Here is a 12426-nt window from a genome sequence, read left to right on the forward strand (position 1 = left end):
TGGATGCTGGACTAAATGGGATGTAGCTCTCTGTGATCCAGCATGTATTTTGTGGCTATCTAACAAAGCTGAAAAATTGCTGTCCCTTGGAATTCTGCCAGTTCAATGGGTACCCACAAATATGGCTTGCTCCAGTTTCAAGGCGTCTGCTGTGGTAACTGCTGGCCTACAGAACCTGAAAACGCAGGCCGTATTCATAGTGTGGGTTAATTTGGCTGTCCGCTAATAATTGCTCCCGTTTGCCTTCTGCACCTTTGGAGAAGTGGGGGGGGGGGGGGTGGTAACATTTGGTTGCATTGCCAGCAAACTCACAGACGCTCCCTTCCCGCCCTTGCCAAAGAGAGTACCCGCTGAAGCCAGTTCCGAAGGAGGGGAGTGCATCCGAGTCTTGTCCCTCCTCCCACCCCTACTCTGCCAAGTGCAATAACAATGCAGTCATCATCGAGAGAGGAAAAAAGAGCGAGCGTGCAAAGCAGGCGAGGGGCGAGAGGCAGCCTCGATGCTGCAGAACCGCGGGCCGCCCTGCTGCTTCTTCCGGGGGCGGCTCGGACTCTCCCGGCTCCGCGTCGCGATACATGCCCGCTCCTCTTCTAGCTGCTGTTCTGGCTGGGGAGGCTGCCTGGCCCTCACAGAGCCGGCGGCGGCGGCGGCGGCGGCTGCTGCTGCTGCTGCTGCTGCTGCGTTACTGGGAGAGAGATTGTGCCGCTGCGACAGGAGGAGACGAGGCTAGGCGCTCGAGGAGGCTGACGGAGCATGCGCCGGCGGAGACCACTGACTACAGAGCCTCTGTCAAGGTAGCCAGGGAAATAAATAAATAAAGGCAGGAAGCGGGGGGGGGGGGGGAATAGCACCAATTTATAGAAAGCAACTGCTCTGATTGGGGAGGGGGGTCTCCATCGCCAACAGGTAATGGGGGAATGTTCGGAGTGGGGGATTGGGGCTTGGGTGTCGGGAGAGGCAGGGCTGGGGAGATGGAGAGTTGTCTGCCAATGCCAGACCACCCTCCCATCCCCCCCCGCCGGAGTGGTTGCCATCCTTTTTCTCTTTCGGAAATTGTAAACTGCATAATTTCAAGCCGACAATTTGGGGCACGGGCGGGTCTCTCTGTTGTCTGCAAGTCCACAAAAATAAAACAAAACAATTTTAAAATGGAGCTGCTTCAAGGGGGCTTGCAACAGAGAAAGCCAGTCCTCTCGGTCTGCCTCTCATCTCTATGGATGTGCATGTAAATGGAGGGCTATTTCGTGGTAGGGTCCCCCCCCCCTTCTCCTGTTTGTTGTTGGGTGCACACACACACACACTCACTCAAAAGCACGCTGTCATGATCTGATCCAGCTCTTGTTTACGCAGCAGCAGCAACTCAGGCGGGTCCTACGGAAGAGAAGCAGGGGGGCAGGGGCTTCTGCTCGGTGCCATTGTGAAGATAGTGTGCAGTCCTGAGCAGGAACACTCCATGAGGAGAGACGAGCCTCCTGCCTGATCCTGCCCAGAGAAGAGCTCTCCCCCTCGGCAGAGCCCTGAAAGCAGCGGAGTCTATTTTCTTTTCTTTGTTAGTGACGTTCGGACGGGCAGCGTTAGGAGAAAACCTGGAGCTCTGCCCCCCCTCCCCTCCCGCAGAAGGGATCCTTGTATTCTGTGCCAGTCTCGGCAGTGTCTGAGCTGAGTGGATGGTATTCCGGGGTGTGTTTCCTATTTTTAAAATTAGCTTGCCTTCGGGTTTGTGTGTCCCCCCCCCCCCCATATTGCAATAGGAAGACAGGGCTGGCACCTATTTTGCATGGATTTCTTAATCTTTTTCCTCCCAAAAGTCTGGAGTGAGGAAGAGAGCCTGGTTTTCAGAAAGGAGGATTCCTGTTGTCTCTTCTCAGTGTGGAAGAACTAGCAGGGTGTGATCAATATGCTTTGGTGAGTTGGGTTAAAAAAAACACACACATACATTCTGCAGGGTTTCTTTTGGATGTGTTCCATATCAACACAGCATCTGCCTCTGAAACCACATCATATCAATGGAGGGGGTGGGCATTTTATAGAGTAATCAACAGTCTTCCTTTGCTGTTTTATGTTTTAAGGTTCCAATTCTGGAATGATACTGTAAGAATCAGATTATTTTCAAGGACTCAGAGGCAGGTACAGTAAAATTATCTCTTTTGTCAAGAATTTCATTGTAAACAAGATTGATCTAAGGGATTGTTGGGGGATTAAAAACATTGCATAGTAAGTATGCAGTTCTCACTGAATTTCCTTCAAACAAATAATAGTACTCCAACTTCCTCTGGCTCTCCATAAATTATCATGTTGGTTAGCACTTCCTGGCATCATTTATGTGTTAACTTCAGGACTGATGGCTTGATTTTTTCTTTTTTACAGATTTTCTTTTTGATGGCATGACAAATCAGCCAGAAGACACAAGGAGATACTATGTAACCAGGCACCAGATCAATTCTGCTTGTGGAATACATTTTCAGTAAAATGTATGGATCTATTTTTCCCTTGTTCATATATATAGATCATGAGACTTGACTGAGGCAATATTCATAGCATCCATCCATCTATGGCGAACTACAGCCATGCAGCTGACAACATTTTACAAAATCTATCCCCTTTAACAGCATTTTTGAAACTGACTTCTCTGGGTTTCATCATAGGAGTCAGTGTGGTGGGTAACCTCCTGATCTCCATTTTGCTAGTCAAAGATAAGACCTTGCATAGAGCACCCTACTACTTCCTGTTGGATCTTTGCTGCTCCGACATTCTGCGATCTGCCATTTGTTTCCCATTTGTTTTTACATCAGTGAAGAACGGCTCTTCTTGGACATATGGGACTCTCACTTGTAAAGTGATTGCCTTCTTGGGGGTCCTATCCTGTTTCCACACCGCTTTCATGCTGTTCTGCATAAGCGTCACCAGATACTTAGCGATTGCTCACCACCGCTTTTATACAAAAAGGCTGACATTTTGGACTTGCTTGGCAGTTATTTGCATGGTATGGACCTTATCCGTAGCGATGGCTTTCCCTCCCGTTTTGGATGTGGGCACCTACTCATTCATTCGGGAAGAAGACCAATGCACCTTTCAGCATCGTTCCTTCAGAGCCAATGATTCGCTGGGATTTATGCTGCTTCTTGCTCTTATCCTTCTAGCCACACAGCTTGTCTACCTCAAGCTGATCTTTTTTGTTCATGATCGCCGGAAAATGAAGCCAGTTCAGTTTGTGGCAGCAGTGAGCCAGAACTGGACGTTTCATGGTCCTGGAGCCAGCGGTCAAGCAGCAGCTAACTGGCTGGCTGGATTTGGAAGAGGTCCCACACCACCTACCTTGCTGGGGATCAGGCAAAACGCCAACACCTCGGGCAGGAGAAGGCTACTTGTCTTGGATGAGTTCAAAATGGAAAAGCGCATTAGTAGAATGTTCTATATCATGACATTCCTCTTTCTAACCTTGTGGGGTCCCTACTTGGTAGCCTGTTACTGGAGAGTTTTTGCAAGAGGGCCTGTGGTTCCAGGCGGATTTCTAACGGCTGCTGTTTGGATGAGTTTTGCCCAAGCTGGAATCAATCCTTTTGTCTGCATTTTCTCCAACAGGGAGCTGAGGCGCTGTTTCAGCACAACCCTCCTTTACTGCAGAAAATCCAGGTTACCAAGGGAACCTTACTGTGTTATATGAGGGAGCATCTGTAAATCTTTAGCCTTGTGAAAACACTACACTTCTCTGCTAAGCAATGGTGGCCTGTTGCCATATCTTGAGAAGAACCCCCCCCTCCCCCCAAGAATGGGATGTCAGCACTTGTAAGGATTTGGGCAACAACGTTCTGCATTCTTTGCAATAGCTCATCTCCTAATCCTATCTTAAAACCTAAACTTGTTCCTGCTGACTACTCGTGAAGGTTTGTAATTAAAAGAATACAGGACTGAACCACTGCCCTAAGAATGTTTTTTGATGTGGTTGAAACCTAGGGAATGATTCAGAGAGTAGCAGGTGCTAAATATATCAGCACTAAATGCTGTATATATTCCTATGTAAAAGTAAGACCATCCTGAAAAGATTAGCAGTGGACATCTGAATCAGTTAATGAGGTAAATGTGTTGATGAAACTAATTTTAGACACTGGATGACCTTTAAATCATTTCATATCATTATTGTTTTGCAAAGACTAACATTTGGGGACTGTGTTCAGGTCCCATAACTGATGGGAGATGTGCCATGTAAGACTGGATTATCACCTCCACTGTTTGCCTTGTGAGTTCTGGGGAGCATTCCAAAGCAGTGTTTTCTTCTTCTCCTTCTTTGTTGTTCCAATAAGACTTTGTTTTTTCTCTGAGTCCCTTTTCCCCTTTTTATTATTAAATAACTTTTTTCTTGCAGAATGAAGGAAAAAATACTGGCATTTAATTGTGTTCTGTGCTTTTTAAAAAAAATGTTCTTCTGATTTGCTAGAACATCTATTGGCCACATTTATATCTTCAATTGCTAGATACCAGTCTGTTAGGCAACATCAATGAGATTATCCAATCATAACAACAGAGTAGTCAGTACACAGAATAAACCACATGTTGCCTTAAGGGTTATCTAGTATCTTCCATTTTGTTTAGCATTTTAGCAAATAAGCAAAAGAAAATAGAACCTGTCAACTCCAGTCTGTCTTTTGGGAGTGCATGAAAGATCACTTGACCCACCCACCCTGTTTCATTTTTATTCCCATGATTCTCCAAATCAGTATGCTTATCACTAAGATAATCTGATTTTTTTCTCTCTCTAGTTGTGCTGCCCATTCTAGTTTGTTCTGATAAACACAGGCAGTCAATGTATGTTTATATTTTTAAGACAACTGTCATGGGGAGAGACCGCAGCCTTAGTACGATATCTTGCACAATTTGTGAAGCATTTATTCTACTGAAGGCACAGTCTTGTTTATTCTTTCTGCACATTTTGGTGTATTGGTTGTTTCCAATTATTTCAATTTTAACTTGTGAAAGCATATAATATGATTTCTAGTATTTTAGAAATACATTAGAGTCTGTGAGTCTTTCCTTCTTTAAGATACAGATGTGTGGATTTCAATATAAAGTTGCATTTGCCAAAATTTACCTGTGTAGCCTGTTAATTTTCTTGGAATAAAATTTTACATTTTTCCAGTTATACAACAAACCCTTTATTATTATTATTATTATTACTACTACTACTACTACTACTACTACTACTACTATTATTTTGTTTAGTGAGCATGAATTACTGATAATGTAGCCATTATGGATTATTATTCTTTGAAGTCACTGTATTCCCAAACTGTAAATGCATGAATGATGGGGACCACAGGATTGATAAATGATGTTCTCGATAATAGCACTGTTGTGTAGTTTATCATAATTACCCTGCTATCTATTTGAATATGTCAGTTCTGCTTAGAATTACAAAATTTGACATTCATGTCTCAGTATTGTTTTAAATGGAGCTGAAGAACACCATCATGATTCCCAAAAGAAAAATTTAACATCTAAAGGGAAGGACTTGCTCCCAATTAATATTGGGTGTGCTCTCTCTTCCATTATAGTGCTACAACTAGTGATTCCCCATTTAGCAATACATGAGAAGCAGCTAGTACCAAAACTGTTCTAAGCATACATCAAGATGGGTAGCCATGCTAGTCTCTTGATAGCAGTAGAAAAGAGCTCTGAACATAGTGTGTCATTTTAACAGCCAAAGTAACATTGCTGCTATCTATGAATCAAAGTTATTTTTTCAAACATTTGGGAGATATTTTGATTCCATTGATGCTCATAGTTAGGCTTTTAACTTGACCACAGTTGTACTTCACACTAATTGTTGCTGGTTTCAAAGGCTAGATTTGTTATGCTGTGTTGAAGCACTACAATAATTAATCTTCATGAATGCAGAAACATTTCAGGCCATAATCTCCTTAAAATATGAAATTAATGAAATCAGTCCAACTGACTGGTCCACATTCTAGATAATATGGAATTCTTGGCATGGGTCTGATTTTAGTTTTACAGAAATCATTAACTTGAATAGGATTGACATTTCACTTCCTAAAACATGCAGGCCTTTTCTTTCTGGGCTTTTCCCCTATAAGCACATGTTAAAATCCTAGCTATACACAACAACATGTGTAAAGGTCAAGTATGTGTCCCTTTTACTATGTGCAGGAGAAGTTAATCACAGCGTGATGAAAGAAATATATGTGCTATCTTTTCTTGCACATAAGGATTTTGTTTTGCTCACTTGATGGTTTCTTGACAAAACATATTTTTTACCCTCATAGGAAAAGTCAAGTGTAAAATGACAGTGCTACATTGATAGATTATCACAATACCATTTAATGTACTAAAAATAGGATTGCAACTTATTCTAAGACATATTTATGACTAAGGCTTAGACTATACTAGCATGAGTGAAGTAACAGGAAGTGAGCTTTCCTGCCTCTTCTTCAACCCCCCCCCCACCCCCGGACTGTACTTCCTAGGGTTTAGGGAACCCACAGCATGGGAATGAAATGGAGGTGAGCAGGGAAAAGGGGGACTGACAAAAACAGTGTTCCCTTGGCAATATTAATTCATACCAGCAACAATGTGGTTAGGATCTAAACATATCTTCAGTTCAATAGTTACCTTCCTAAAATAATGATCAACACAACCACAATGCTTATAGGAGATACGATAATGCTGAAATATCAAATGCCCCAATAGTCAAATATTAATCGTCCCCATCAATTAATATCAAAGAGAATGGGACCCTACAACTTTGTTTTGTATAGTTTGGGAATATGAACTAGATACTGCTTACCATTTACAGGGTATTTTTGGGGGGAGGGGAAGAAATATGACAATTAATAAGAGAAGGTTAAATGCTTTAAAATAAATTTTTTGCTTTTATTTTGCAGCGTAAAAGCACCAATGAATGAAATTAATAGGCGACACATGAAATATTTTAAATAACTTGTTACTTTTTGTGAAAAATGCACTTGGATGGACAATTATTCAGGGACCTACTAAACAGTTCCCAAACTGATTATATGCTTACATGGATTAAAATGTTATACAGGGATAGCTGCTTTGTTGTACTGCTTTGTTGAAATTGAAGCTCTTTTTCTTCTGTTATAAATGATGGCGTGTTGACCACTGACAAACAAGAACATTTTGTTCAAGTTTGATATTTAATTGTATTTCTGTATATCAGAATTCGCCATTTTGTTTTCTTTTGTTTTAACCTAATACTAGAGTTGAGTTCTGCATTCTGAAATACTGCATGGAAGTATCTAAGCCATACTACATCAGACTGGGGGAGGGGGTGGCTGTGGCATGTCTAAATGGTTGCCCATGTAAAACCTCCTTACACACACATGGCAAGCATGCTGCACAGCGTATTACTGAATGTATAATTTAACTGTTAGCAAATTCAGTAATTTTTAATATAGCTAAGCAATTAAAAGCGAGATGAGTAATGACCCTGCTGGGATTTTTGGAAAGTCTATGTATCTGCTCCATTTGCCCCCATAGGTTTTTCCTTTTGCCTTTGGTTTTCCTGGCCCCTTTGTTCAACTGTAACATTTTTCACCCCAGTGATTATCACAATATTACTTTAGAAGTCCTGGTGGCTGTTTTCTCCTAACAGCTACTTTCCTCTAACAGTTTCTCGGCTGGTGGATTGCACCCTTCATAGTCATGGCAGTCAGTTGTACTTTCATCCCCCATGTCTCAGAAGCAATTATATTTGTATTATATGTTATATTTTTATTATATATCATATTTATAAAACATACAGTGTGTAGCCCAATCAAGTCATGTGCGCATGATGGTTCTCCACTACTAGTATATGTTTTTTTAAAAAAATATGAACTTAGTTTTGCTTTTAATTGATTTACTTTAATCAGTAAGTTTAAATAGATTGAAAGTTTCTAGAAATTGTCTAGAAATTTCTTTTCAGTGTGAAATAACTTGTAAATTTACACAGAAATGCCACCATATATTGTTAAAAGAAACCCTGGCCTGTATCCAACCATGCTATTAAGAACATTTAAGTGTCCTTTTTACTACTTTTTACTTCTCTATGGAGTCTCAAAACAACTTATAATCACCTACTCTTCTCCCCACCTCAGACACCCTGTGAGATAGGTGAGGCTGAGAGAGCTCTGAGAAAACTGTGACTGGCCCTAGGTCGCCCATCTGGCTTTATGTGGAGGAGTGGAGAATCAAACCCAGTTCTCCAGATTAGATCCTAAATTCCCTTAAGTTTTCTTAACAAGATGGATTTAAATCATTATGTTTAACATTTGCTTTTTCATCCAATTTAGATATGCTAAATAATCCTTACTGCACTGACAAACAATAGCTACAATGCTTTCTCACAATACATAGGCACAATTCCTTTCAGTCTTAATGTTCAAAGAAAAACATTGCATTATAAGAAAACCTTATAAAAGTTTGTTCTAATTAATTGACAGGAATTTTATTTACTACTAAAGTTTTCATTTATTTATCTGCCAATGAATCAATTTGCAATGAATAGTTTGATCATTAATTGATCAAGTGTCCATCATGAAATTAACTAAGGGTTGCCATGCACTTGGCTTATCTGGAAAGGCAAGGTGGCAAATGATTAATATGCTGAATAAGCAGTCCTATAAGCAGATCAATTTGGTGCTCATTGTTACCCAATGATCATAAGCTGGGAAAGTAAAATGTGGTATCTACTTGATTGTATTCCACATGACAAACAGGCAGAACCTTTTTCAGAGGGAGTCTGTGGAAAGGAGATCTTTCCCTGAATGTTCGGTTTTTATTTTTTCAAACTGAACTTCTCATCCACTTACATATGACTGTAAGGAAAAATGCGCCAGCTGTGTTCTTTTCAGTTCCCCAGTAAAACTCTGTTCCCATCTTCCAGTATTCTGGCCAATGTTCTGGTTTGTTTGGAAATCATCTACCCTGACCTGGCACTATATTTGGCTTTAAAGGTGACTTGCAAAAGCTGAGTTAAAATAAAATAAGCAGACCAAATAGAATTATGAGCAGTTAAAACACATGATACACTTGCCATGAAGAATCCAAGCAGAAAATTATAGGATGCAAGATGTAAACAGCCAAACTGTCATTAAAATGAAACATAATAACTAAAACAGAGGAGTGATAATAATCAATAAGGGCTCAAGAGAAAATCTACTGTTAGCAGAGTTTAAATATACAAACAGAGCAATGCACCAAGTTGCTTAAAAGAATATAACAGTTTTATTTAGAAGGGAAGCAACTGTGTATATAAAAAGGAGAAAGAGTCCTGTCTGTCTCCCCGTTGTTCTGTATTCATTTGGTTGGCTTCTTTCTATTTGTTATGTAGGCAACCAGGGGAAAGTGTACTCAAAGGAGTAAGAAGTCTCTAGTTGAGCCAATCAATCTCAATTGGAAGAAATTATTAGAAAAATATCAGGAAGTTCCAATTTTAATTATGCTTGTGCACATCTCCTTCAGTGCCTCCTTTAGGATATTCTTCATATGTTTTTAAACATACACACTACAGAGCTTGCATATTACAACTACTAATGGCAACTAACTGAGAAGAAAGAAGGTACCAGGCAAACATGACTTCACAGTAGGGATACAGCTGCAGAAAAACTCTGGTAGCCACCTGCCTAGTATTCAAAAGCAGAGGCATCTGGACAAGTAAGGGCATCTTATGAAAATCTCTGGTTGTGAGCAGTATCATATGAGAGAAGGTAGTTCTTTATACAGCAATGGTTCTGTAGCTTTTAAGGACTTCATAGGCCAAACTTTTGAATTGTGCCCAGAAAAATAGGATTCCAGTAAAGCTCTTTAAATACAGATGGGATACGCCAATCACAGATCTGGCCAAACTAACTTTGCTTCCTAAAGAGTTGTCAAGGAGCTCCTCGGGTATAATACATTTCAGTAATTAAGTTTGAATGAAAGTGCGGACAATCTTGGCTAACTTGTTGAGATGCCTGGCATCTTTTCCAATGATCAACACAGGGGCAGTGTTTCCCCTTCTTGACATGACTGTCAAGTTGGCTTCTGGCTAGCAGGATTAGCATTGATTTCCTGGCTTGGAAACCAATTAGATATATGTCATTTGTGTTTCTTCCTTAAACACAGCATGGTGGTGATCTGATCCATATTTTTTTATTATTTATAAAAGATGGTAAGCACTTAGCAATTTAAAATGTTGATTTAGTTCAAATTATAAATTCAAGCATAGATTACTACTTATACTTGTTTTTTGCTATTTTCATAGTAATCTCTATGGTGCCTATAGTCTAAACTCATTAAAGAGTTAGAAAAGGAAATGAGTGAAAACTGAAGGCAAAATAATAATAATAATAATAATAATAATAATAATAATAATAATAATAATACATTATTAATGTTCTCCCGTCTAGAGGGGCTCATGAATCTGGAAAGTTACATTCAATTCAAAATCAGCAAGCAAAATGAATAAAACAGCCAGTTCCAGATCGTTGGGTAGTGTACATGAGTGTACTTCTGCTGACTCCCGGCAGCTCCTAGCAATATAAATAACCTGGCACTTTCTCAACATACAGCAGATGAAAACAAAATATTCCACAGAGCTACAAAATATAGTAACAAAACAGCTTTCACTCAGCCTTAAGGCCTTGAGGACATAGAAGTCCGTGGCTTTTCTCTCTCTGGTCTGCCTCACATTGTGCTTGTTCAGTTACTTTGTCTTTCCTCTTGCCTTTCATGCATGAGAGCATTTATTTTTATTAACATGAACCTATTTCTGGTGCAGTCAATTATTGCACACAAGTAAAAGCTAGTTTGATGATTTATTTTAAAAAATACATAGTAAATGAGGATTTGAATTGTATGACATATTTTTAAAATGTTATTTAGCACTGGGTTATGAATCCTCTCCTGTTTGTAGAATATAGTGAGCCTTGAAATGAGAAGGAAAGGATCCTAAACCACAGAAATATAATTTTATTTAGATATTAATACTCTGCTTTTCTCTCCAAAGTGGATTAACAAATAATCCCCCTTCATTTTATCTTCACAACAGTCCAGGTTTAGGCTTAGAGAGAATGTCTGGCCCAAGGTGACCTGTAGAGCTTCCATGCCATGGCACAATTGAATGTGAAATTCTGAGATTCGAATCCAACACTCCAACCCCTACACTATGCAGGTTCTGTAGTTGCATTGATAGCATTGTAAAGACACAATAACCCATAACAGACTGAATAGAATCTCTGACTGGATCTACATGTTATTGGACATTGCATTACTGTAATCATTTGTTTTGAATTTCTTGTCTGGACACTTAGCCAATGATATTTTATGATACAGCAATAGTCAATGATAAGGAATCTGCCAACAAGAATATAATAAGCCCTATCTTGGCAGTTGTTCATGGTTGGGGAGGGGAGAATTTTGAGGATGTGAAATGGCAACTGAGAACAGTATACAGATATTATATAAAGAAAAGAGGCCAGTAAGGGAGGAGCTGGGGGGGAATATTAGTCTCAATCAAGGAAATTTTCCTGCAAATCAAATGGGGGATTTTTGAATGGGGGTGGTCAGGAGAGGAAAATATGAAATAAACAATACATTTCTTAACATGCAAAGAGGAATAAATAAAGAGGAAACCAAATGTAGGTACAAATGCTCCAAGGAAAACTAGGGAAGTCTGAGCAAAGATTACAACATCAACAGGTTATTTATAGTTAGTGGGACAAATAAGGGAAATATAATATTAAGAGATACAAAATTAGAACTAAATTGTCTTAACTCAGAAGAACTGCAATTTTTAAAAGTCAGACAGTAAATCAAAAGAACTTCAATGAGAAACAAAATGATTGACTGAACAGTCTAAAATTCAGAAATACATGTAATCGACAAAAAAATTAGAGAAGTTTTTCATAGTGGAGCGAGTCCAAATAAAAGCTTTAAAGCAATGATAACATTGAAAGAACATTGTACCAAAAGTAAGATGGAGAGCTAATGATTGAGGGGGAAGGGGGTGCTTCAAGAACCCTCCACAATTCTCTTGCCAATGGTTTTCATTTACAATCTATTTTGTATTAATATCCTAGCAGATACATTCTTAACTAAATTAGCCGCCAAGCAATCTCATCATCTCTGTGTCTAAAAACCTCATACTTTACAATTCTACAAATTATTTGAGCTCATCCAAAAGTAATTTCACAAAAGGTAGTTTCTATCGGTATCTACCTATTTTTACTATTCTATAATAACATGTTTGACACAGTTTGGCATTTCTCCTTACTCCAAACTTAAACTCTTTTTCAGATAGTGAACTTGAAGCAAGCAATATGTTAATTTTATTTACAGGCAGTGTTATTTAGACCAATAGTCTTCAGTCATTCAAGGCAAGGATTGGTGTTTCGCTCTGGCTGACTACCTGAGATCCATTTCAGTTGTGAG

The 12426-nt window shown here is 39.5% G+C and overlaps 1 protein-coding gene across 4 annotated transcripts; it reads left to right on the plus strand.

Moving 5' to 3' along the window:
* Window positions 1-390: 390 nt before the first annotated feature.
* On the plus strand, window positions 391-7121 carry GPR85 (G protein-coupled receptor 85). 4 transcript variants are annotated; one of them, XM_077338492.1, is made up of 4 exons: window positions 391-794; window positions 1809-1905; window positions 2070-2127; window positions 2368-7121. In XM_077338492.1, exon 4 carries the CDS (start codon window positions 2552-2554, stop codon window positions 3662-3664), a length of 1113 nt encoding a protein of 370 aa, XP_077194607.1. In that variant the 5' UTR covers window positions 391-794; window positions 1809-1905; window positions 2070-2127; window positions 2368-2551; the 3' UTR covers window positions 3665-7121. The 4 variants fall into 4 exon arrangements, with proteins under 4 accessions (XP_077194607.1, XP_077194606.1, XP_077194605.1 ...); XM_077338491.1 differs by lacking the exon at window positions 2070-2127; XM_077338490.1 differs by lacking the exon at window positions 1809-1905.
* The last annotated feature ends 5305 nt before the right edge of the window (window positions 7122-12426 follow it).

The sequence above is a fragment of the Paroedura picta genome, chromosome 5 (assembly GCF_049243985.1).
Source record: "Paroedura picta isolate Pp20150507F chromosome 5, Ppicta_v3.0, whole genome shotgun sequence".
Taxonomy (NCBI): domain Eukaryota; kingdom Metazoa; phylum Chordata; class Lepidosauria; order Squamata; family Gekkonidae; genus Paroedura; species Paroedura picta.